General features: G+C 47.1%; 1 protein-coding gene across 11 annotated transcripts in view; it reads right to left on the bottom strand.

The window, feature by feature from the left end:
• B3GNT2 (UDP-GlcNAc:betaGal beta-1,3-N-acetylglucosaminyltransferase 2) overlaps window positions 1–26,540 on the bottom strand; it is a 270,923-nt gene that overhangs the window by 85,690 nt on the left and 158,693 nt on the right. For 4 of the 11 annotated variants that reach the window (XM_072768531.1, XM_072768532.1, XM_072768530.1 and 1 more), the window contains one exon: window positions 5,330–7,861. The exons of the other annotated variants lie outside the window; for them this stretch is intronic. In XM_072768531.1, the coding sequence (XP_072624632.1) occupies window positions 6,659–7,852 (1,194 nt within the window). In that variant the 5' untranslated portion in view covers window positions 7,853–7,861 and the 3' untranslated portion in view covers window positions 5,330–6,658. Of the gene's footprint in view, window positions 1–5,329; window positions 7,862–26,540 lie in introns of those variants that run through there. 11 annotated transcript variants of the gene reach the window in all.

The following is a 26,540-nucleotide window of genomic DNA, read 5'->3' as shown; positions in this document are numbered from 1 at the left end:
TTGGACAAACTGGGTAACGGAAGGACAGTCCAGAAGCTGAAAGAGAGAAAGCAGCAGGGATATGGGGTTGGCCTTCCCGAAGGGGAAGGAGCCTCCCAAAGGCTCCTCGCTTAAAAGAGACAGTGGAGGTGACTTAGTGGGGGCCTGGCTGCACAACAGCTGGACCAACCCCTCCAAACACACACACACACACACAGATGGGTGATCATGAGCTCAGATGCTTACATGCCAAGAAATGTTTCCTAACCTGAGCAGAGATAGTGCTCCGGTTGGAGGAGAGGCCGAGTAGAACACCCTGACACACACCCGAAGCGAAGAGAAGCCAGCCCAACATCTGGGGTCCAGCGACCTGTGCCCACCTGTCCCTGAAAGGCTCCTGGCCCATACCAGGACCCTGCCCCTACGGACCCGCACCCGGCCTCCCAGGGCAAGGAAGTAGAGTTGGCGGCGAACAGCCTTGAAAAGAAACCCCTTCCAGGGACTTGCACAAGTCCGTTCAGTACATTCATTCACCAAAACGGCCACTTAGTTTTCTCTCCCATGAAAATTAAGATGAAAAACAGGGGCGCCTGGGTGGCTCAGCTGCTTAAGCAGCTGCTTGTACTCCGGTCATGACCCTCGGGTCCTGGGATGGGGTTCCCCATGGGGCACCCCTGCTCATGCTCTTTCTCTCTCTCTGATATATAAATTTAAAAAAAAAAATTAAGGTGAAAAATAGCATAACTGAGGCCTGAGGTAGCTCATTAAGAATTATCAAAATAAAACTGAGCTGACTCCTCTAAGTAAGTCACTGCATCCACAAAGAACAGGCTGCTATGGAAAGAAGAGTAATAAAACAAGATACTGTTTGGGGAATTAAAAAAGAAAAAAGATGGTCAAAATAAAAGATTTCTATAGAGGGCCAAGCAAAAGAATGGTTATGACTGGAAGTTAATTTTTTTTGTTTTGCTGCAAAAAGCTTTATTGCGTCCATTTGGTCCGTGGCTTGGGAGAGGGCTGCCTCCTGGCCGCAGGGAGAGGCCCCGGCACCTGGTGGGGGTAGGGGGGCCGCGGGGGCCCCCCAGAGGCCCCTGGGCTTCCGAGGCTCCCCTTCCCCAGGGACCCTCGCTGCCCCGCGGGGGGAGTCGGCCTGTGGAGGGGCCTCGGAGCCGCGCCCTCGAGGTCACAGCGGACCCCAGGGGCCGGGCCGGGCGCCCGCAGGTGCTTGGACGGCGGCCTCCGCCTCGGAGGACTGGCTCCGAGGCTCCTGGGAGCTCAGGGTTCATCAGTAACAAAGAGCTAAGCCCCAAATAGGATTTTGGCTGGACCCGGAGGCAGAGGGTGGCTGTTGGCTCCGAAGGTTGCCCTGGAGAAAAGGTCGGAAGGCGGTTGGCGGCCTGGAGAAGGGGAGCCCCGGGGCTGTTGGGTCCACACGCTGCTGACCCAAGAGACAGTCGAGACCTCGGGGCCCACTGCTGAAAACCAAATTATTTTTGTATTGGATCGCGGGGTAAGTGACCGCACACTCTGACTAAAAGATCATTGTAGACTCAGAAGGGGTCACATCATGGTGGGACACTTATTCCTCAATAGCCCAGGCCCTCAGCCTGAGAAGGGATCATTCTGGGGCACGTTTTCCACACTGTTCTCCAGAGATGTCCCATGGACTGAGCTCCAGTTCCGCAGTGGCAGCTGGCTTAACACACCCTCCTTACTGGTTGCCTTCCTTCCCAACATCCCCTCCTCACTGAACCATGTACCCAAAAAAACTACTTGTGCTAGAATCTTTCTCTCTCCCACGGACTATTTCTGGAGGAATCCAAAGAGGAGAGTATTTTTTCTTTTTCCTGAAAGTTAAAGAAGAGATGATAAAGTTGGTGCCAGGACCAGGGTTACTGTTGACATTTCAATAGAATGGTTAGGAAAAGCCAACCTGGGGAAGGGCTTGGTGATGAGCAAGAGGAGAATGTTAGTCGAAGACAGGCCAGGAAAAGGCTTGTCACAGGACGGCAGGTCACCTGGGCAATGAGAAGCCCTTGCTAATGCTCGGGATGCAATTTCTTCCTGTGGCTCACTGCTTGATAGGACAGAGCGTTTCCCTGATGCAGGGCAGCTGTCGGGAAGCCGCAAGCACCTTTGTCCAACCAGCAGGCCTCTAACTTAGAAATAAGCCCTGGGATTACAATCAAATTAAAAACTCCATTTTTGCTGCTTCGATGCAATCCTACCTCCCCTGTCACAATGCACACCAGGCAGGAAGAAAGCAATTGCCAAAGGTCAAGAGCCACCATGGTTTCTTGGGTGGAAATTGCTAAACAGGAAAAGTCACACACAAAAGTGACAGAAACAGGACTCCATTATTTCAATTGAAGAGTTTTCAAATTTATGGATTTTTAAGATTTTATTTATTTGACAGAGTGCGAGAGCACAAGCAAGGGGAGTGCAGAGGGAGAAGAAGCAGGCTCCCCGCTGAGCAGGGAGCCAGGAGCTCGAGCCCAGGACCCTGGGATCATGACCTGAGCCGAAAGCAGAGGCTTAACCCACTGAACCACCCAGGTGCTTCTAAATTTTATATATATGCATGTAATAGACACACTGATGCTGTATTTCAATTATTCTAAGATGCAATATTTCACATTTTAACCTCTCTGCAATTGAAGCAAATCATATGGAATTGACTTTTAGTGGTAAATAAAATATTATATCTTAATAATTCATATACAATGTGACAGGGTTGTTTTGGCTCCTTAAATATAAAAAATGCCTCATTCTTGGCCTCTACCTTTTCAAAGCATTAAGACTTGAATGAAGCAGGTCAAATACTTCAATTTTTCAGATTTACTGTTAACCCGAACAAGGTCAAGTTCAGCTTCAAGGTTTTTTGACACATGTCCCTAGCATTTAAAAAATATAACCAATATACAATTAACTTTAAGGAAAAATTGAATTTATCCAATAATCACAGCACAGAGCATGAACAATGTTTTCAACTGTTCTAAACAAGAATTTTTACTTCATCTGGCATTTTTCATAAGAAGGCAAATCACACTGAATTAACGTTTGGCTCAAGTAAAGGCTTCATTCATTTCAGTTTTCCTGGAAGTGAGAATAAGATATCCTTTGCCTTAATAAACATATTTTCCCTTTCTGCATCTGAGGGGGCCAAGACAACTCAGAACACCAGACATTCTAGACCATTGTCAAATCAGGGGTAAGTAGGAGATGGTCACACTTGGGGAGGCCTTTAACTCTGGATTCAAATTCCAAGGGATACAAAGTATTCATTCCCTCAAACTCTTGACCTCCTTTTCCATTCTCCCTTGAACAAATCAAGAAAGGAAACCAGGGTCAAGGCTGTCTTCTTCATCCATTTCCTCTTAACAACTGCCTGGGTTTACACCTTCATAAACCCAGGCAATGCTTATTCAGCCCTGATCTTCATACTTAAAATCAACATGACTTGGAATAGTCAAGAAAAGACTCAAACATGTTTCTGCTGAGGCATCAATTGAGCAGGTCTCAAAGAATGAATTAGATGGTGATGCTTACATCCATCTCAAAGGCACCCAGAGAGGGCTTCATGGACTTAAGAGATCAATCGGTAAACATAATGGAGCTCAATGCACATGTGAAGCTCTAAAACCCAGTATATCCCGTTGCTAAAGAGGACACAAACCCCAAAATGGACATGGATTAGCATAATACAGTCTTTAAGATGCTCCTTTAAGGCAGGAACATACAATGGGAAAAAGACAGTCTCTTCAACAAATGGTGCTGGAAAAACTAGATAGCTACATGCAACAGAATGAAACCGGACCACATTCTTACACCATACACAAAAATAAACTCAAAATGGGTTAAAGACCTGAAACCATAAAAAACCTGCAAGAAAACATCCGCAGTAAGTTCTCTGACATCTGCCGTAGCAGCATTTTTCTAATAGATTTCCTGAGGCAAGGGAAAGAAAAGCAAAAACAAATTATAAGGGCGACACCAAAATAAGAAGCTCTGTACAGCAGAGGAAACCATCAACAAAACAAAAAAGGCAACTTATTGAATAGAAGAAAATATTTGCACTCGATATATCCATTAAGGGGTTAGTATCCAAAATATATAAAGAACTTCTACAACACACACACAAAGACAGCCCAATTAAAAAATGGGCAGAGGACACGAATAGACCTTTTTCCAAAGACCTACAGATGGCCAACAGACATATGAAAAGATGGTCAACATTAACGAATCATCAGGGAAATGCAAATCAAAACTACAATAAGAGATCACCTCACACCTACCAGAGTGGCTAGAATCAAAATGACAAGAAATAACAAGTGTTGGTGATGACGTAGAGCAAAAGGAATCTTCTTGCGCCGATGGGAACGCAAACTGGTACAGCCACTGTGGAAAACAGTATGGAGTTTCCTCAAAAATTACAAATACAGAACCGTACGATCCAGTAATTCCACTACTGATATTTACCCACAGAAAACAAAAACACTAATTCAAAACATCTATGTACCTCTATGTTTACTGCGTTATTATTAGAAACAGTCAAAATATGGAAGTAACTCAAGTGTCAGTGCATAGATGAATGGATAAAGGAGCCGTGGGTATATACACACTCAATGGAATATTAACCCAACCATAGGACAGAATGTGATCTTGCCATTTGTGACAATATGGATGGACCTAGAGAGTATTATGGTAAGTGAAATAAGTCAGACAAAGACAAATACCATACGATTTCACTTACATGTAGAATCTAAAAAATGAGTGAATAAACAAAACCCATAAACACAGAGAACAAATTGATGGTTGCCAGAGGGAAGAAGGTGGGAGGATGAGCAGGATGGGGAAGGGGAGTGGGAGATACAGGTTTCCAATTATGGAATGAATAAAATTCACAGAAAATGTACAGCACAGGGAATATAGTCAACGATATTACAACAGTGTTGTACGGTTGATAGATGGAAACTGCACTTTGGTGAGCACCTGAGCACCGCCTAATGTACGGAGAAGTCTAATCACTACGTTGTGTAACTGAAACTTATGTAACATTGTGTATCAACTATACATAAAGAAATTAAAAAGGTGCTGCTTTATTTCCTAATTAAATTTTCTACTTGCCACATATGGAAGCATAAATATATATTTATATTCCTCTTTCAGGACTCTAATGGGAAAGCACTTTTAAGAACTTTAAATGCAAAGACAGAGAACCCACTGAGACAGCAAAAGTTAAAGGTCGATATTACTATAATAGTTTGTGTGGAGGGGAAATAGTCTCTTTCCTCAAATACAGGAAACAAAAAGGGATCATAGACCATTCATTACACATTACACACGACAATTAAAAATACAGTGACTTTATTTCCATCTTCTCACAGTCCCCAGTATCACATGTGGTAAGAAGCATCATCTCTATAAACACAAAAATATTTCAAGAAAGCATGTTACAAGATAGTATATGTAAGTAACAGTTTGGCAGAATTTTATCAACTCTAGTAGTTCAGAGTCCCCCTCCCCCACAAAAAAGCCAAGTTTTAAAATTCAAAAATAACAGTTAGCTTTATTTAACATATGTTACACCTTAACACTTAAAATACCATGCTCTAGTTAAATATTTCATCAACAACACTGTATACAAATAAAATATTACACAAAATATATTTAAGAAAATGTTTTGGTCTTTGATCTGAACAATAAATAAAAACACAGGCACTTCCTACACTGAGACAGGGAAGCAGTCTACTCAGAATAATTTTGTATAAGCGACATGAGGAAATATGGCAAGAACAGAATCCTGGAGTTTTAAACTGACAATCCACTCATGAGAAGGTCTGCAATTTCAATTTTTTCACTTAAAGTTCAGAAATGACATATGCTTTCCTGGTCCACATTGAAAAATCATAAGCACAATATGGCTGCCAGGGTCAATTCAATCTTCAGTTGACCGTTACGGAATCACACTCAGTATCCTCAATCACTAAAAATTGAAAATTATCATGATACCGCCTACCAAACCAAACACAAGAACAGTTCAATTTTCTCCTCATTATGGCCATAAGACCAAACAAGGCAAACCAGATAGATGCCACACAGTGATTCTCATTTTGCAAAATTAACCTGATTAACACAAGAAAATACTGTTGGGGTGGCAGGAAATTTTGACAGAAGTTAATTTTTCTAGACGATTTTAAAAATTCATCCAAATTTCATGAAAATAAATGGAATTCCATTTAACAAAAACCACTGAATCACAGATTACAAAGTCTTTGTAGCCAATACATTTATGAACACCTAAATTGCAGATAATTCACTCATTATAATGGAAAGTAGAAATATCATATGAGGGCAAAACATAAATAACCAAAAACGGTCAAATTCTAGAAATGTATGATTTCAGATGAGAAGGAAGGCAAATTAAAACATAATGACCATCAGCCACAGGGAGGATCAGAACCAATTGTCCCGCCATATCCTCCATAAAAAAATTACAATCTTCTGCTTTCCCTCTTCAGAAAGTACCACATAGGAGGGCTTAGCGGCCCTCGAATGGATACTACTAATAAAGGCAATTTTGATGGTTTAACATAGAAGTTACCCCTAATGTGAAAGAACACAACATGGGAACTATTCAAGATAGGTCTTTCTATGCAAAACTTAGTTTGTATATATTTCAGCAATTTAAATGAGCACTTTGCAACCGAGACCAAATATCAATCATCTCTTGAGGTTTTCTACTATGTACTAACATCAAATCTACATAGGAACAAATGTTATTCTTGTTTTTCTCTTCTATATCAAACGTCTTGAAGCCTTTATGCTTCTCTGGAACGAGGCCGAGCTTCTGAAGGCACATTCCAGTATAAACGTCATCGATGGGGTAGAGAAGGACCTGGTCAGTTATATTGTACAGCCTCAGGGCCAGGTGGCCAGAGTAGAGGAACCCACCTCCCCCTGCATAAGGCGGATAGACACCAGTGTAAACAACTTCCGGGATGTAGTACTTCAGTTTCTTATCCCGATGAGGTCCAGCATTGTGGATCACATCACCTATAAACAGATCTTTGGCTTTGTTCTTGGATAAGCTATTCAAGTAATTCAGGATGTGATGAGTGTTCACAAAAACATCGTCATCGCCCTTGAAAACGAACTCGGCATTTGGGCAAGAAGCGCTCACCCACCTGAGAAAGAGTACTTCTTTCAGGGACAAGTTGAAGAAAGTGTCTCTGTAGTTCCACATGAGAATGTCTTGGTGCTTCTCGCTCTCAAATTTCAGCATATCTGACAGGTCCGGGTGGTTGTCCTCTGGCGGGGTCTGACCCAGTAGGAAGACTCTCACTACCGTTTGGTTCCCCACGTTGGTTTCTCTGCCCCAAGACTCCCGAATTGCTTGCCTTCTGGCAAAGTGTGGAATGAGGGACTTGATCGCCAGTAATAGGAAGGGTTTCTTCGCACATTTATCTGGTTGATCTATAAGCAGCGAATAATTTCGACATCTCAAATACAGCAGAAAGTCTTTAAATCTGTCTGGCAAATTGCTGAAATCTGAAACTACGGACATGACCCTCAGGTCAGGTTCACAAAAATTTAGATGGCTTATGTTGGAAAACCCGTATACTTCTCCCGTCTGGTTGGCCAACATGTTCAAAATGGGATTGTACCGCCTGTTCAGCTTTTCTTGCTCTCTGTTCCAGTAGGCCACAGGGGGGGCAGATATCTTCCAGAACTTTTCTTTGGGTATTATTACTTCCCCCTTTCCATTTTTTTCTTGGCTGCTACTTTTGGAGACTTCCACAATCAAATAAATGAAGACATTAACCATCATCAGGATACCCAACAATTTTATTCTTCGACGTCCAACACTCATTTCTCATATCTGGAATAAAAAGGAGGAGGAGCATTGTATTAATTAGATATTTACTAATTTGCATTTGCTGACATAGGTCACTTGCCTCTCTATCATCTCTGGGATAGTGGTTTGGAACAGACTCTGGACTTGGACCGCCTAGGTTCAAACCGTGGCCCTACCATTCCCGCTCTGTGACTGTGGACAAGTTGTATAACTGACGTCTCAGTTTCTCCTTCTACAGAATGGGGACAATAACCTGCTTCACAGGATGACTGCAAGCTTTTGAAACAGTGGCTGGTCCATAACAAGCAGTTCGTGACTGTTAATAGTGTGGCTGTTTCAGACACCTGAGGGCAAAGACCTGCATTTACTAATAAATAACCTCACAGGTAGGTGCTCAACTTCCTTGCTCATAAAGACACACAAATCAGTGTGTTGCAAACTGATCTGCTCACAATCCATAACAAGTACATTTTATATTGTGACCCAGGACACACATTAGCTGTACTTGTACATGTTACAATGTGTGAGTCGCCATGTAATTCGCAAAATTTTCTATTTTGTCTGTTTCATTTTTTAGAAAATGGTGGTCCCAACCCCAAATTGCTTCTCAATCTACCATTTTACAGAAGAAACGAAGGGAGGTGGAGGAGACACGAGCCACCCTGAGTATTCAGAGAAAGAAAATGAAGACTCATACCAGCTTTATCCTACGGGCCCCAAACTAAGAATGACCTGAAAACCATCAACAGAAGAATGGATTATCAAACTGTGGTACATTCATAAATGGAAATTTACATTGTGCGTGAAAGACAGACCTCAGGGGCACCTGGCTGGGTCAGTCAGAAGAGCATGCGTGACTCTTGGTCTTGGGGTCCTGAGTTTTAAGCCCCATGTTGGGTGTAGGGATTGCTTCAAACAAACAAAGTGCTTAAAGAATAAAGAAGACCTCAAATTCCATTTATGTTAGGTTCAAGAAGGCAAGATTAATCTAGGACCTAGAAATCTAAAAATCATAGGGATCGACATTTTGATTGGAAAGGGGCAGGAAAGAACTTTTAGGGCATAGAAATGTACTGTATGTTTCTTGGCCTGAATGAAGGTCTCATGGCTGTATACATTTATCAAAACTCAAACTGCATACTTAAGATCTCAGCTGTTTATAGCAAAATGAAAGAGGGAAACGAAAATGACATTTTCGTGAAATATCAAAGGCCAAGAATAGACTTCAGGCTGTGGGCAAAAGAAGAAAAGAAAAAGCAATAAAATAGCTTGCTGGAGATATAATTCCCAAGTTCTAGCACTACTGAGGAGACATAACCGAAGAAGAACAACCATTTAGATAAGTTTGATATTAAAAGACAACCCACACTGGGGATCCCTGGATGGCTCCGCGGTTTAGCGCCAGCCTTCGACCCAGGGCATGATCCTGGAGTCCTGACTGAGATCAAGTCCCACATAAGGCTCCCTGCATGGAGCCTGCTTCTTCCTCTGCCTGTGTCTCTGCCTCTCTCTCGGTGTCTCTCATGAATAAATAAAATCTTTTAAAAATAAAATAAAATAAAAATAAAAGACAACACACAAAAGTGGAATGGCAATACATACTCTAAGGAATTTTCTTATCAGGTTAATTCTACAACAGAGACTCTACACTTAGAATTCCTAAGAACTATTGCATCCCAGGCATGGTGTAGTGTCAGGAGGATTCAGTGAATCTATGAAGTGGGTGTTGTTACTTTTATTCCCATTTTGTACCCGAGGAAACAGATTTAAAGAAGTCATCGTTAAGGGCAGAGCTGGAATCCCTGCCAAGGCAATGAGGTTCCCAGGCCACCAAGCCAAGTGGTAGCCACACTCCTAGAACCTCTAGAAACAAGGCTAGGTGCCTGCTTTAATCAAGGGTAGTGTTTATTATTTTCTTAATATAAGAGAAGTTTTAAGTTTACTGGGTTCCCCTCCCCTCTTTTTTTTCTTTCTTTTTTTTTTTTTTTTTTTTTGAGAGAGAGAGAGAGAGGGAGAGAGCATGAGAAAGCACAAGCAGGAGGAGCTGCAGCAGGAGATGGAGAAGCAGACTCCCTGCTGGGCAAGGAGCCCAATGTGGGGCTCAATCCCAGGACCTTGGGATCATGACCTGAGCCTAAGCAGAAGTTTAGCCAATTGAGCCACCCAGGTGCCCCAGCTTACTGGGTTCTAACGAACAGTCCCAAAGTAGAATTATTTGTCATGATGAGAATGCTGTGAAGTTAACACATGCTGGACAGCCCAGATTAGATGGATGGGAATTCACAAATTCTTTAGCATCTCTAAAAATCTGTCTAGTAGATCCTCATCTAGTTGCTTGCGTTTACCACTGCTAAATAGCTTTGGTTATAGACACAGCAGTAAAAGGTTAAAAACAACAACACGAGCCCCTATCCCATACCCCCACACCCCAAAAGCTTCTGCGTATCAGAAAACACGGAAAATAACGAAGTTATGTGGGTGCCCTCAGTTCACCCAATAACCAGCGCCCCCCCATCACCACCCCATTTCTCCCCTCACTTCTCAACCACTACCTACCTCCACCCCTCAAGAATCCCACCATTGGGCCACCAAGAAAGGGTCTTTAAATTTTTTTTGATTGATTGATTGATTGATTGATTGAGAGGGTGGGTGAACAAGGGAATGGGGTTGAGGGGGGAGGGAGAGAGAGAGAATCCCAAGAAGACTCCCACTGCATGCAGGGCTCAATCTCTCAACTCTGAGACCATGATGGGAGTGAAATCAAGAGATGGGTGCTTAACCAACTGAGCCACCCAGGCACTCCAAGAAAGGGCCTCCAGAGAAGGCAGTTTAAAAACCACGAACAAGACATTTCTTACTCCTTAATTCCAATTTGAAAGGGCCCCAAGGCACACACAACCTGAATAACTCAAACACCCATACCCAAGTCTAGGGGTCACACCATTTTAGGTCAGTTCCTTTCGAATGAGCTTTTGGGCAAACCTAAGGAGCAAACTGAAAGTCTCAGTCCAATACACCTTTGGCAACTTAAACTTAAACCTCTTTGCTCTGGGCCTTACTCGCAAAGGAGAAGAGAACTCAAATGGGACACTCAGAATGTACTTGCATGGGCACTTCATACAGGTAAAGAAAAAGCCATATTTTTATAAAATAAATCCTAATTTTAAGGCTTTGGGGTTTTGTTTTGTTTTGTTTTAGCTTCCAGATGAGACAAGATGGTTTGCAAAAACAACCGATTGTCTCTAAATTGGAATAACATTCCTAAAGCTACAGTAGCACTTGACCCAGGATCTCTGATCTCTACATCTTGGGCAGTTCATTTGAACAGCTTGAAGGAAGGGCAATAAGGAAAAGCATGAGGGTGAACGAGAAAGACTACAACGAGAAAGACTACAATGAGGAAGAAGATCTGAAAGCTACTCAGGAAAAAAACAGCACATGCTATAAACAGCTAACACCTGAAGTTTTCAACTCAGGAAAGGAATATGGGTATCAGTAGACTATTTCTGAAATTTCTAGAGTGCAAGAGGTCAGCTCAAGAAAGAAAAAAGGGAAGCACAGAACTCTACGTAGCAGGTTGTGAGCCTCTAAGTTAATTTTCCCAGGGAAAGATTCGGGGTGAATAATATGTGAGATGATTCCAGATAAATGAGCTGGTTATACATCCAGGTTATGGGGCAGGGCTATGGCGACTTGGAATCCAGCCATAACTGTCTGAAGTGATGGTCTGAAGTTTCTGTCACAGAAAGCATTGCTCCTTCTCTTGGGAATACTGTGAGGAAAACATTAGGCTTGCCAACCCTGGCCCCGACTTCCAACTTCATCCACTGCAATTCAGGCCTTTATTTCCATGATCGAGACCCAGCCAGGACTTCCTATCACCTCGGCCAAGACAGGGTTTTTTGGCCCTCAAAGGGACATCATCCCCACTTTATATGTGCTCAAGGATTCCAGTCTGAGGAGCATTTTCTTGCACATTTCTCATTTGCACCCCCAAAGGGAAGCCGAAAGGATAACCCCTTCATAGTGAGAAAAATGGAGGCTCAGAGACGGTTAACTGAGCTGCCTACAAATTACATAAGAGTTACACGACAAGGGTGACATGATGCAGTTTTCTGGTTTGTAATCCAGGGCTCTTTGGATCTCCTTTTTCTACAAGGCACAGCCACATTCTTGTAACCTGACCCAGGTAGGTCAACAGCAAAGTCTCAAAGGCAAGACTAGAAAAACCCAAAGCACAGAGAAACTCTATTTGTCAGCTCAAATGTACACAAGGTACATTTGATCATTACCAAGACTCTCCAAAGAGCGGGACATGGGAGTGCCTAGAAGCTCCCAGCCCCCCTTCTGAGAAGGGGCCAGCCTTCCCTGTCCAAATTCCCAAACATGCAGGTCAGGCTAACTTAACCACTACTTGCTAAAGGGCATTTCTTCCAACCTGAGAAGGAAGGATGGGGAAACCAAGATTCTCGATTATACATTTCCATCGAGTTTAAATGTCATCTTTTATTTGTGACCTGGGTACAGTCCCTCGCATGAGAACTCGGCTTTTGGCAGACTCCTACAACAAACCAAAGTTCATGGAAAGGAGGATAAAACAGTGACCCCCATAAAAATATCTGTGGGAAAAAGCTCTCTGAATTATCTGACTAAATATTCCCATTGCAGACATAAAACCAATACGTGTCCTTTTCTGAGCAGGAAGTTACATTGCTTAAAAAGAATTTGAGTAAGAAAACTTACCCCAAAGCTGGGGAAGATGTTATACAACCCTCACTGTGAAACACAGAATTTTTATCATAACAGAAAAAGGAGATAATCCCATATGCAAACAAAGAATAACCTTAGCGTTTCACCTTGTGCTTGGGAGAGTAAAGGCTCCCCCAGTAAGGACTGAACCGTTTTTGAAATTTCTGAAACACTTCAGTTGGTTCTGTTTAATGGAAAATAACTTCCTTCTTTATTTTATAATTAAAATATTTAGAAAAGCAAGGTAGGAACAGGAAAAATATACTTGTTAGCCGAAAATGGATTACAAAATAGCACAGACGCTATGCTTAAATATGTGAAAGTCCAGATCAAACAACCACACAAAACCAAAACTGGTTTAATCGGGGTTGTAGGGTTGCGGGTTATCTGAACATTCTTTAAGGCTGCCACGTGATGCCCATCCCCGGACGGCGTCCACCGGTGCGGAGCACATCACACCCAATCCCTGGTGCGGGGCTCCCGACTACCTGAAGCCCGCGGCGCCAGCCTGTGTCCTGGCCTCGGCTCCACGGTCACGGCCTCACTGCTCGGGGCCCCGCAGGCTTCAGCAGGGCTCTGGGACAACCCCCCGGGCTCGCCTCGGGCCCGTGCCAGGTGTCCGGAGCCAGCCGTGAGAAAGGACTATGAACCCATATGCTTTATCTAATAAATACTGCCGGGCACCAGCCATCCCATGGGGCGGATGCTCTCAGAGAGGTGACTTCACTGGCCCGAGGTCACACAGCTGGTAAACGGCCGAGGCAGCAGTCAAACCCAAGCAGCTGGGCCCCAGAGTCGGAGTTTTAAGCCATGATGCAAGCGGATGCCGCCGCACAGGGTCACGACTGACGGGACGCTACTCTTATTTTCCAAGGTCAATCTCCTTAAAAATTATTAAAAAAAAATTATTAAATATTCACAGCCTTATATTTATACATTTTAACCTACAAAACTACCAGGAGTCAAAGTCAGATATGGGGTGTGTGGGGCGGGGTGTAAAAGAGGAAACTTGATTCATGATTACTGCATGAGCCAAATTCTGGGCAAAACACCTCACACACCGCATTCTGCTTCCCAGTGTGCGGTCCACGCAATCCCAGTGTCTCACTCACGGACACTAGCGTGGGAACCACTGAAGCGGATGATCCTCAAAGGTTTCCTCCAGTTCTGAAAGCCCTGGAAACACTGGAACAACCTGCCGGCCAGAAAACATTTTAATGTGGCCATCGACAGCCAGGAGGACTCCTCATCAACTCCGACTCAGGGATACTATCTCTCTGTCTCTGTCTCTGTCTCTGTCTCTGTCTCTCTCTCTCTCTCTCACACACACACACACACACACACACAGCGAAGGAGCTCGGCAGGTTAGGGAGGGGGCCACCAGCACTAGTCCGCACACTCAGGCCCCACCCAACTCCTTGCGGCTGCCCTACACCTCTCCCCCGAGTATTTCCAAGGTTAAGCATAAAAGAAAGGCAGGATCTTCCTGTTACCATTAAATAAAATGAGCAGCCACCGGTCCATCCAGTCGGGCCGAGTGAGGCAGGGAGGCTGGAAATCCGAGCTCTGACTCAACCCCGGCCCGGGCAGGCAGCCTTGGCGCCCGGGAGGCCCTGCTCCTGCTCACCCTCCAGCACACAGCACACACCCACGGCCCCAAGGGGAGGGAGCCCGAGCCCCTGCCGTATCACCAGGCCGGGGGCGCCCGCATGCCTGGGAGAAGTTGCGCAGCACCCTGCAGGCCCGCCGGGCCCCCCACCCTCCAGGGGCCTGGCCAGAGTGGCTTTCCTAAATCCTTATCTCGCAGGCTGCTCCCATCTGCTGCCTGGTCCTTGCCAGCCCTTTCCAGACTCTGCTCCGATAAACAGGGACAGTTTGCAGCTAAGTGGTTCTGGGGGAGATAACAGCTCCGAGCACCCGTGCAGACATGGGGTGACAAGGGTGTGAGCAAAGCAGCTCAGTGGGACCAGAAGGGCTAGGCCATTCCGAGACCCTGTTCCTTGATGGGAAAAAGGAGCCGGGCCTGGGTTCTTGCAGGGCTGGGGAGGGCAGCCCGGGACTTCGCTCACAACCTCACCTAGCGGCTGGCACGGAGAGATCGTGCGTGTCTCGGACTTTGCTTTTTAATCTCTAAGTCGTGGAACAACGGACCACCAGCTAAACCCCGGGAATCTGGTTCCTAGTCACTAGTATGAGTATTAGTACTTCACGTTCGAAATTCAAAGGGAAAAGAACATATAATGAATCTACTCACCCACACATCCCCACAGGCAACATCATACATGGGAAAGTGTCTGGCGGGACATGTTCTCGTCCCCATCTGATCACAGCTCCCCAAAGCCCAGTAGGCTGATGTTCTCAAGTGGTATTTATCATTCAGATAAAATTATCACTAAGTCCATTCTTCAAATAAACATGTACAGAACTTTCAGAAAAGGGAGAAGAAGAAAACTTAGGAAATGATGACAGGGAATGAATCCTCCCGGAGGCTATCTTGACCCTGCCTTTAGTAAAAGTGACAACACTTTTAGACGGGCGGTGTGAAAGTCCATGGAGCTCTAAAACGAGGCTGGTAGCTGTTTGAGGGAGGAAAATGTTCCAGATCCATTTTCACTTGGAAGGTCAGCCTGGCATCTGGAGTCAGCCCAGAATTAAAATCTGGTTCCGCTCCCTGCTAGCTGTGTGACCCTGGGCAAGCTGCTCAACCTCTCTGAGTCTGTTTCCTCATCTGTAAAATGGTGAAGGTCAAACCCACCATTCCAGTCTGTCGCCTACCACTCAACGGGCATTCAAGTTTTCCTCCGAGGGTTCGGATTCCTCCAACACTAAGCACGTTTCTCAAGTTTTGTCATTCGTTGTCCCTTTTATAAATTCTCCCTCGCTAGAAATCTGTCTGTCCCCTACCCCAAACACCACCTCCAAAAGGAAGACCACAGCTTGACCCAGTTAACTGCAGCTGTTAGCTTCTAAGTGCTTCGCAGGGCCCCTCTCCCCAGGTCCCCTATTTGTAACGGATGGGTTCCGCCGACCCCGGACGTACACCCCAGAAATACTTGGATTGCTGCTTCTTCATGCTCTCCCCGTCCAACCAGGAGCCGAGTCTCCTGTGCCCACAATGTGACCTGCACCTCCGGGTCACCTCCTCGCCTCCTCTCCGTCTTCAGGCTCGGCCCCAGCTACCGGGCCAGCCTGCCGCCTTCCTCCCCGCCTTGCTCCCTCCTCCCCTCCTGCTCAGGCTTTAGTCCCCGCACATACACTGTCCCTGCTCGTGCTGCTCCCTCAAAGCAGAACTACCCGCCGTGTCCTCTGACACCCCTCTCTTCCCCACTCCCAGGGCTAGAGCTCAGGGCTCCGTGGCCTCTGGGCTCCTCCAAGAAGAGAGACCTGGGAGACCTGGGCCCGCTCACCCACACGCCCTCGGGCCCAGCGGCACTCCGTAGGGATCCGTGCTTCCCTTCACACCGTCCAGCCAACATCCCCCGTCTCCACGCCATCCACGCCTTAACATTCAACCACAGCAAACACATTTCTCTTCCAGAAAATCTCAGCTTCGCTCTGCCATCTGCAGAGTGCCTGCCTTTTGCCACATGCCTTCCTGGACAGCTCCTACTCCTTCCAAATAAATTAGTTCAAGTGTCACCTCCTGGCTGGAGTACACCCGCCTCCCAGGAGCTGGGGCATCGTCTCCAGATCATGCTGGCCAACGCCTGGGCATATCCCATAACCAAGCTCTTCACATCATATCCCAGCACCTGGAACCTGGGAATCATTCCGCATTTGCTAAATGAGCCGATACTGTGGTCATCTGGTCAAGTTCTTAAATACCATGAGATGCTCGGTAGAAACTGGATTAAACATATACATCTTTTCTCCAAAGAGAGGACACTGGAAAATCACTTTATGTACTGGTAAATGACTCACACGTATTTTATAAATCTCTCTTATCAAAGTAATAAAGTACAATAAAAACAAAAATTTAAAGGATTTTTTCTAGAGTTAAGAGAGAGACGAATTTCAGTAGTGAGCTTGTATTAAATCTGGGAGTTCGGGGACAAGATCTGAAGAGGTAAATGGGGTGGACTATGGCCCAGACCCTCATTTCCTGCAGTCAGCCCCAGACCCACCAAAGACAACATACTTGGGTGTACTCTGACTGGGCGTGCCCCACCTGTGTGTGTGGGAAGGGGTGGGGGGTGGGAATGTACATGCACAGGATTCAGTAGTGCTTCCAAGGGAGGGCTTCATTCCTCCTCCACCCTATCCTCAAATAGGGGAGCCTCCACACCTCCTTCCGGGTGAGGAGAGGACCTTGAGCAATTGTTACCCCATCAAGGCAATGATAGTAGTAGAGGCCCAGGGCAAATAGGCCTCAGGAAGGAAGGTCCTTGGTACAGACTTAAAATTTGAGGGACATCCACTTCCCTAAGGTGGGAAATCATCTTCGAAAAGAAATGCTGAAAGGCAGGCATTTGCTTCCTGTGGAGCTTTTTTTTTTTTTTTTTTTTTTTTTTAGAGAGAGAGAGAGAAAGAAACTCTTAAGCGGGCTCTATGCCCAACACAGAGCCCTAGGCAGGGCTTGATCTCATGACTCTGAGATCATGACCTGAGCCTAAATCAAGAGTTGGAGGTTTAACTGACTGAGCCACCCAGGCGCCCCATTCCTTGGAGCTTAATGTGTTCTGGAAGCCCTTGTTAAGAGCTGTACGTGGCCATGCCTTGGTAAATGTTTCCACTCTGAGCTCCAGGACCTAGATACAAGCAGTACAGTCTGGCAGGCTCTCGACAGGCCCTCAGAGAAAGCCCTGGATTTCTCTCTGCTCCATCCTTCTGTTTGCATAGTTGGGTTACATGGGATGCATTTCAGCCTGGGTCCAACCAGGAGGCAGGAACCACAGTAATTTAAGCACAAGTTTAAGAATCTGATAAGTAATAACTATAAAGATGGAATAGAATTCTAAAGAGTAGGCTTTGGCAGATGAAGAGTACCGGGAAAAGGACAAATGTGGAAGAGAGCTTCCAAGCTTGTCTGACAAGGAATGGATGGCAGAGAAGTTCCCGGGGTCCCAGGCCAGAGAGGGTCCAGGGAGCAGGAAAGCAGGAACAGCCCCCTGGGGATGCAGCCACAAAGCCTGGAACACACAGTCTCCACCAAGAGAACGAGAGAAAACAAACCTTGGAGACGGCTGGGTGGGCACGCAGAGTCCCCACACCCGGGAGTTAAGGTGCTGCCGGGACCAGGAAGTGGCCACAGCCCGGGACAAAGATGAGGTGGCCGGCTCGCTGGCTGCCCAGGGTCACGGGGCACCAGTATGAATATACGTGGGGCCCCCAGAAGCAGTGGCCTGAGCCCCGGCTCCCCATCCTGCCACCGCCAGAGCCGGATAAGCCATGCCCTGCAGGCCCTAGGAGCGCAGGAAAACAGCAGCTTTACAGGAGCCTGCTTCCAGACACAGAGCCAGGAAGGAAAACCCCACTCTTCCGCAGCACCCTCCCAGAGCCTCAGCTCACAGAAGGCAAAGGCCTCCTGGAAGGCCCGACCCATTTTCACCTGTCAGGCCACACGGGGGGAGTCTGGGGCTGAGAGGCAACGGTCAAGAACTGACCCAAGTCCTCTATCTCTAAATCACCAACCCAAGTTCATCTTCACCCAGACTTTTAGTAAGTCCGAAGTTAGGAGAAAAGGTTTCTTATAAAATGTGGGGCCTGGGCCGCCTGGGTGGCTCCGTCCATTAAACGTCTGCCTTCGTCTCTGCTGGTGATGGGTCCCCGGATGGATGGAGCCTCGGATGGAGCCGGGCCGCTGCTCAGCGGGGAGCCTGCTTCTCCCTCTCCCTCGGCCTGCGCCTGCGCCTGCGCCTGCACCTGCACGCTCTCCCTCTAATAAATAAATAAGGCCTTTAGAAAACAAAACAAACCGAAGATCCTATAGACAACAAATAGGTAAGCGTTCATGAGCTGCCGGCAGAGGTCAAGGCAGGACCCGAGTGGGGCCCGGGGTGTCGCCAGCAGAGGTCACGCAGCCGTGGCTCCCGTGGGCCCCGGGGCGGGGGGAGTAAGTGCTGGCGGGCCCAGGGCCTCTCCACAGAGCAGGAGGCCGCACCCGCGCCTACCTGAGCAAGCTGCCCCGACAGCCTGCGGGAATGTGTTCTCTTCCTTCCCAGGCCCTCTACTTAAAGAAACAAAGAAGAAAATGGGCTAAATCACACAGGAGTGGGAATTAAGGGGAAATGAAGAACTCCGCATCCATGTCCATGTTGACAGCAGAGTTGGCTTCTGCGGTCCCGGAGACTTTTATTGGGGAAGTGGGGGGGGAGGGTTAGAGAGAAAGAGAGAGAGAGAGAAGGAGCGCACCTTAAGCAGGCTCGACATCCAGTGCAGAGCCCGACGCAGGGCTCGATCTCCCACCCCTGAGATCATGACCTGAGCCAAGAGCTGAGAGCCAGAGTGGGGGCCACCCAGAAGCCCCACTGAGATTTAACTCCTGTAAAGCAGGTTGGGTTCCCGGGGGGCAAGAGCACGCTCTGAGGAGTCTGTCTCCTATCAGCAGAGCTCTCGCGCACCTGCGGACACAGGGATTTGTGCTGGCTCACCAGACAACTACCAGCGAGTGGTTTAGGATTTTCCGCATAATCAAAAAAAAAAAAAAAAAATGAATCACTCACCTCATAAATGCATCTTTTTTGTCTTATTATTTCCTTTGGAAAAACTACAGAGAGAAAGAAGACTGTTCTCTCCTCCTCCTCCATCCCCGCACCAGAAAGGCCAGACCGGTTTATCTGCACCGCACACCCGAGGGCAGGGCCCACACAGGGCACCATCCACCTTGACCCGGGATGCGGTCCTTCTTTTTAAGCTTTACAGAGAATGGACATCTCCCCGTCTTAATTGATGTTCTTTCCATATGCTTCCTTCCTGATTTTCCTTCCTCATGCCCTTTCCCATTTTCCTATGTCGGAGGCTCTCCTCTCATTTCATCTTCACAAGCTCAAAACTATGAAGCCATTCGTCTGAGGCTATGGAGCTAATCCGGGTGGAGGCAGCACTTGGAGCCTGGACCCCGACCCCAAGACTAAGCTCTTACTCTTTCTACCGCACAGGGCCACTGGTCAAGAAGATTTCAAGAATCCCCCAAATAAAGTTGGACTTAACCCTTTCGTGGGAGCTGTTCAGAGAAAATGCGGCCTCTCCACTCCCCTCACCTCCAGCAGCACAGCCTGAAGGAGGGACCCCAGCGAGGGACCCCTAGACGCTGCTGCAGGTGAGAGGTCAGGTCCCCTGGACAGCAGAGGAAAGGGCCCCGCCTGTGTCAGAGAAGATGATCGAAGGCTAAGTGCTGGCCACAAACTGTTCCATCTCAACTTTTCACTGGTTCTCTCCATCACAAGCACACACAGATCACAGACCACTTTCCTTACTAGAAAGAAGACGTAAGAATTTCCTCTCTGGGGCCTGGTCACTCATCTACTCAATTCACCTCATTTACAGAAGAGGAAACCCAGGTACCAGGAGGCCCAGACCTCAGCCGACGCCCCCACAGGGAGAATCAGGACCGTGAGGCCAGCGGTGAGAAGGACTGTCAGTGACCACGTCTCTTCCTCAGTTTGCAGCTTCAGACTCTAGGCCTTCCACATAAACAACAAAAGGGCAAAAAGGCTAGTTGTTTCCAGCACTGCTTTGAGCGGCTCCATCCCTGATCCCCTCCCCTGGGTGTGTTTGTATTACTTCCCCTTTGCTCTTGGAACACCTAACACACATTTATCTGACTTATCCACACTTGTTGTTAACAAGCCTGACACACCCACAGGATGTGGGGGGCCTCAGGGATGGGCTGGGCCACATTCGTTTTCGGGCCACAATCGTTTTCGTTTTCGCATCTCTGGTGTCTGCCACTCAGACAGCACCTGGATACCGAGTCAATGAATCTGAGGGAAAGGAGGGCGTAAAAGGGGAGGAGCAGTAAAGAAACAAAAAATAAAGTTTTTATTTTCGTTTTTATCTTTTTCATCAAGAGTCAATGCTGCTTGTTGAGTATAATTTCACACACAGGCCCTAAATCTCCAGCCCCGCAGAGTCGTGTACCTGGCCGCTGGCTGTCAGTCCAGGCCACTCCTCTTCCTAAGGGGGCCAAGCCTTTTCCAATTCCAGTGCTTTCCCCCTCAATGCCTTACCCCTCACGGAAGCATTAGCTGGTATCATCTGGATGCTGTACGTAACCTAAAAACATCTCAGGAAACAGTCTACTACGATTAAATAAATCCATAAACAAACACAGGCCCAAGGGTTGGAAGGCAATTACAAATTAATAAAAATGCATAAGCATAAATTACAGTACTGGACTAGAAAAGAATCCCATTATATAAACCAAGTTATCAAAATGACCTTGTATAAATGCTTCTAGAAATAAGTAGGCCATCAGCATGGCTTGGCAATCTTGGTATAGAGATAGGGAGGGGAGGAGGTAATTTGGCGCCAGCTTTGTGGACTCCTTTTGTCTACAGACACTTATAAAGAAAAGCTGATGAAATCAATAAGAGAGGGGCACCCGATGGCTCAGGGGTTGAGCGCCTGCCTTCGGCTCAGGGTATGATCCCTGGGGTCTTGAGATCGAGTCCCCGTTGGGCTCCCCGCAGGGAGTCTGTTCTCCTTCTGCCTCTGCCTCTGTGTCTCTCATGAATAAACAGACAAAATCTTAAAAAAAAAAAAAATCAGTAAGAGAGTACTTTGATAGAAGTACTGGAAAAGAGATTAGTGTCATTTTTAAATATATGAATATTTCACCTAAAGACTAGCTTATTTACACAAGGAAAAGTTGTCTCATCAAAGTTTGAAAACTGACTTTCAAAATTGTATCATTCCCCACTACGTAATTCCATGGGTTATGATAACTGACCACAAACATTTTTTATTTTAAAAGAACCATTTTGGGGATCCCTGGGTGGCTCAGTGGTTTAGTGCAGCCTTCAGCCCAGGGCCTGATCCTGGAGACCCAAGATCGAGTCCTGCGTCGGGCTCCCTGCAGGGAGCCTGCTTCTCCCTCTGCCTGTGTCTCTGCCTCTCTCTCTCTGCGTCTCTCATGAATAAATGAATGAATCTTAAAAAAAAAAAAAAAAAAAAAAGACTTAAAAAAAATAAAACAATCACTTTAATGTTAAGCACTTGACACCCAATCCAATCTTCCATTTTCTCTGGCATAGAGATTTGTATCTATGTTACTTCCAGCAAGCTCTACAGACAAACTTTCAAATCAACCGCCCTCCCCAATCTTATTAAATTACATGTGGCAATTCTTGACCCTACAAATGTAGAGCTTGAGAGCCTGTCCATCAACCTCCTGCACAATAAAAGTTTACATTTGTCTTCCTTCTAAAAATAAAAATATAACCTCCCCAAATCGAGAGAACATTGTCTGAACATGCTGCAAAAACCGAGGGTGCACACAGCACGTTCCACTTCTTCTGTGACTTTAATATTTAAATCAACACCAATGACATTGATTGTGTTTATTTTAAGTGATTTAATAAATCGCCTGGGGAAGTCTCAATTTCTTGGCTGTTAGGACGCCGGTTCCCGGATGCCCAGTGACACACGCTCACAAGAGCGCCTGCCCTTCCGTGCAGTAAGTGACAGTAAGTGACCCCACGGAGCGCGAGGCCCAGGGAGACCCACCAGGCCTGGAGGAGCGCCTGACTCCAGCGCCCGACTCACTGTCCTGACAACGTGACCGTCGCAGGAAGTTGTGCGGCGCTGGCACGTGCAGAGATTTAGATACTGTCCTACTAAGACAGGAGGACAGGACGGAGCCAACACGTGGGGGGCAAGGCGACCCAGCCTTGGGATCCAGGGACCCAGCCCTGAGGGTCGCAGCGGAGGTTCCTCCGGGTACAGTAAGTCCGCGGCCGCCAAAGCTGGCCTGAGGGCCCCAAGACCGAGAGGGGACGGCGAGCGCCAGGAACCGGGGAGCCAGGTGGGCCCCCAGCCCGCGCCCAGCCCGCCGCCGCTCCGCTGAAGGCCAGCGTGGGGCCGGGGGCGACCCCCCATTAGGCACTCTCACCGCCACGGGACCTCGAGCCAAGCAGGCGGCCCTCAGAACCCTCCCAGAGAAGGCCGAGGCCCCGCACCCCCGAGGGGCGACCGACTCCTGTCCTCCGCACCCACCCCTGTGCTCCGGGTAGCCTCCCCCAGCCTGAAACACTGCCCGCCCTCCTCCCAAAGACCCAGGTTCAAATCCCCCCGCCTCTTCCTGAGGTCGTCCTTTATGTGCTTCATCTCCCGACCTGCACTTGGGATTGCCCCCAAACTGGAACCTCTCAGGAAGAACAGGTGACCAGAGCTGATTACCTAGAACCTACCCCTCACCCCCAGCACTGCTTCCGGGCCCAAACGGCTGCAGGTGAGGCAAGATCCCCTCTCCCCAACCCCGAGGGAGGCAGGACCGAGCCCCCGCAACACACACACACACACACACACACACACGCACGCTGTAACCCCAAGGTGAAAGCACCCCAACCACTGCTCCTCACACATACTGAGGATCCAATTAAACTGCGCCTCCCCCTGGGAAGCCACGTCTTCTCCAGAGTCAGGGACCATCCTCATCCCAGAAGAATCCCTTTGTAGTGACAAGTGACCCTAGGGTGGCAACCTCAGAGTGGGGTACCAACAAGCAAACCGCCGCCCCTCCCTCAGTTCCCTTCTCCTGGATTCCTTTCCCTTCCCTGCCTCTCTTCCTTTTGTCAAATGTTAAATCTCAAGAAGTTACTAAAAGAAGCTTCAGGCCCGGTTTTTAAGTTGCTTTTTTTTTTTTTCAAATATCAAAATAAATCACACAGATTTAAAATACTTTCAAGCCTTCTATCCAAATGTCCTATTAAAAGGGGCCTGTTCAACCAAGACTTATGTCCACATATTTAAAGGGATGAAATGGTAACACTTCCTTCTCTGGCCACCTGCCAAGAAAAATTTATGTTGCCAAAATAAGAGAGATTATGTTTGCTCAATATACAAGCACAGGACAGAGCAGCTTAGAAACTGGGCCTCTTGTACCAAGCAGCTTAAATCATCTGATTTTAAGTGTGTCCGTGAATGTCACCTTCACATGTCCTAGGCTCTCCCCTACTTGGAGACGTCAGGGGCCGTACAAATCCGTGTGTCACCCGGTGCACATCCTCTGCTCACTTCTCCCTTCCCAGGGGGTCCAAACACTCCCACAGTTTCTACTTCTCCAACCGGTGGGTGACCTGGAGGTCCTGCAGGACTTGCGCTCCACACAGCCGCCTGCTCAGGCAGGGGTTAAGGGCGAGGCCTGCCATGCTGAAACCAGTGACAGCCACCTGAGGCTTCCTTAGATCACTCTCCCTATCTGTACCCGTTTGAAAATTTCCATTATAAAGAGGTGTTTTGTTGTTGTTTTTTTTTTTTTAGGATCCATCAGACCCTTAAGGAAAAAAATTCAAAAGAGAAAAACATTCAGTTAAAAATAGGAGTATTCATGAGAGATATTTTAAGTTCATTTGAAGAAAATAATTCCTTATGTGGTGAAGAGAAGAAAAATAAAATGGCTGCATCTCATTTACTGTGAGAATAAAAGCTACATAAGTTCCTTATAAACAAGCGTCAGATTCAGCCATAAAACCATAAATGTAAAATATATTCCTTTAGTTCCAAATGTTAACTATTTAGAAAAGATGGTAACTAAAAAAAAAAAAAAAAAGAAAAGAAAAGATGGTAACTGGAACAAACCCAATTAGACTCTTTCAATGCTGAACAAAGATATTTGATTCTGAAAACATCACTAGGCTTCCCAATGAATACTCTAGAGCCAGACTTGAAGGTTTTATTTTGTTTTGTTTGTATTTTAACCTAATTGTGTTACTCTCTGACCGGGACTCAAAAAAGCAGCACTCCAGAGAAGCATTTGGATGTTAAGTGCTTTTCAAAGAAAATATAAAACAACATAATGCTGAAGCACAAATTAAAGACCTTAGCAAGTCCATGGCCCGTAGAAGTAACCTTACTGCAGTGTTCATGCTTTCAGACTCATGACTGCGTTGGATTTAAACACTCCACCTGTGAGGCTGGCCGTGCAGGGCTTTTTCCTATTTCTTCGGGGGTGGAGGAAGCAACAGAAGCTAAGTAGGTTGCCATGGTTACAAAGGTTTTTTTGTTTGTTTTTCTTTTTCTTTTTTTTTTTTTTTGATTTTTATTTATTTATTCATGAAAGGCACAGAGAGAGAGAGAGAGAGAGAGAGAGAGGCAGAGACACAGGCAGAGGGAGAAGCAGGCTCCACGCAGGGAGCCCGACGTGGGACTCGATCCCGGGACCCCAGGATCATGTCCTGAGCCAAAGGCAGATACTCAACCACTAAGCCACCCAGGCGTCCCTGTTTTTCTGCGTTTTTTAAAGTCAGCCCTGGAACCAAAATTTACTTCAAATTCTCTACGTGGACCACTCAGTTCGCACTAAGTCACACCCCAGCCCTCGAGATTAGGGCGGCCTTGACACAGCTCCAGGCACAAGCCCCTCCTCCCCCCTCCTATCGACACCCTGAAAAGGTTCTGCCCCTGCCCCACCTTCCCAAGTCCCTTCACCCTCTAGGATCTCCGTAGTGCTTGGTCCCTCCGGACTCCCCAGGGCACCTATCACGGCCCCCACCCCAAATTCAAGACCGCAGAACCCAGATTCTCTTCCTCATTCTCCTACATCTTTGAAGCTTTGCTCCTGGCCCCACAGTCCTGGGCTCAGGCCTATTGCTGGGTCGCCCTTGCGCGTAGCCGCCCCTGGACCCCACCCCCCAGATGCCACTGCAGCCTCCCATGTTCAAAATGTCAAATAAAAAGGTCCCCGTGTACCCGTCCGCGTAGATCCCCCTTCACACCTTCCTGTACTGGTTTCCAAATCCCAGGCCAGCGACCAGGACGCTTTTCACTTCTCACTCTCTTTCGAATAAAGCGCACAGATACACTCTAGTCCCGCGCAGCCCGGTCGGTTTGGGCCCTCGGTGTCCCCGGAGACTGAGGAAGTGAGCAAAGGCAGCACCTACGTCTACGGAGCAGGGTTTGAAACCGACAACCAAGAGTAGAGGCCAGAGGCCCATGATCTAAGGCCGATACGAGCTGAGACAAATACACAGGACGGCAGAGATGATAAGGATAAAAGGAGTCAGACAAATCCTTCTTCTCAGAAAGAAAGTGGCAGGAGCGGGGCCAGACAATTCTAGGAAGGGGGACCGGCCACCACGGAGGGCAGGGGCGGGACCGCGCCTTCAGCCTGAGGAGAATCGCAGCTCCTGGAGGTTTCTGAGTAGAGAAGGGCATCAAGTAATTTCAGTTTTTAAATATTCCTCCGCCTTCTTTCTGAGAATAGACTGTTGTGGGGCAAATGAGAAGCAGTGCCCCATCGGGAGGCTGTAAAATGAGCCAGGCCCATGATCACAAGCTGCCCTGCATCCTCCTAAAGGCAAGCCTGACCTTGACACGTCACGACATCCTCTCTGCCAGAACTTTCCATGGCTCCCACGACCTCCGTAAGTATCAAGTACCACGTCTTCGCATGGTCACTGGCCTGCACCGTGTCCATCACCCCTTCCTAGACACCCTGACCTCCAAACCCGTGGGATCACCTGCTATTTCCCTGACACACTGCCCCAAGCCTCTAAGTCTCTGCCCTCCAAAAAGTTATTAACTCATCCGTTAAGGCTAAGCCCAAACACCACTTCCTCAGGAAACCTTTCTTGGCTGCCCCCCAAAACTGCACATGGCTTGCACCTCAACGGGAGCACTCTTTCATCATTTCTGGGTTAGAGTTTCCCACAGACTGCTAACTCGAGGGCAGAACTGTGCCTGACGCATCTAGGAATATACATGGGGCCGAGCACAGTGCTAGGCATACAGTAAGTGCTCAATTGATGCACACTGGCTAAGTGAACAAAATGCTCCTCTGATTATATACCATCTT

This window comes from Canis lupus, chromosome 11, assembly GCF_048164855.1.
Source record: "Canis lupus baileyi chromosome 11, mCanLup2.hap1, whole genome shotgun sequence".
Taxonomy (NCBI): domain Eukaryota; kingdom Metazoa; phylum Chordata; class Mammalia; order Carnivora; family Canidae; genus Canis; species Canis lupus.
The sequence above is the reverse complement of the archived record's forward strand: the minus strand, read 5'-3'. Positions and strand labels throughout refer to the sequence as shown.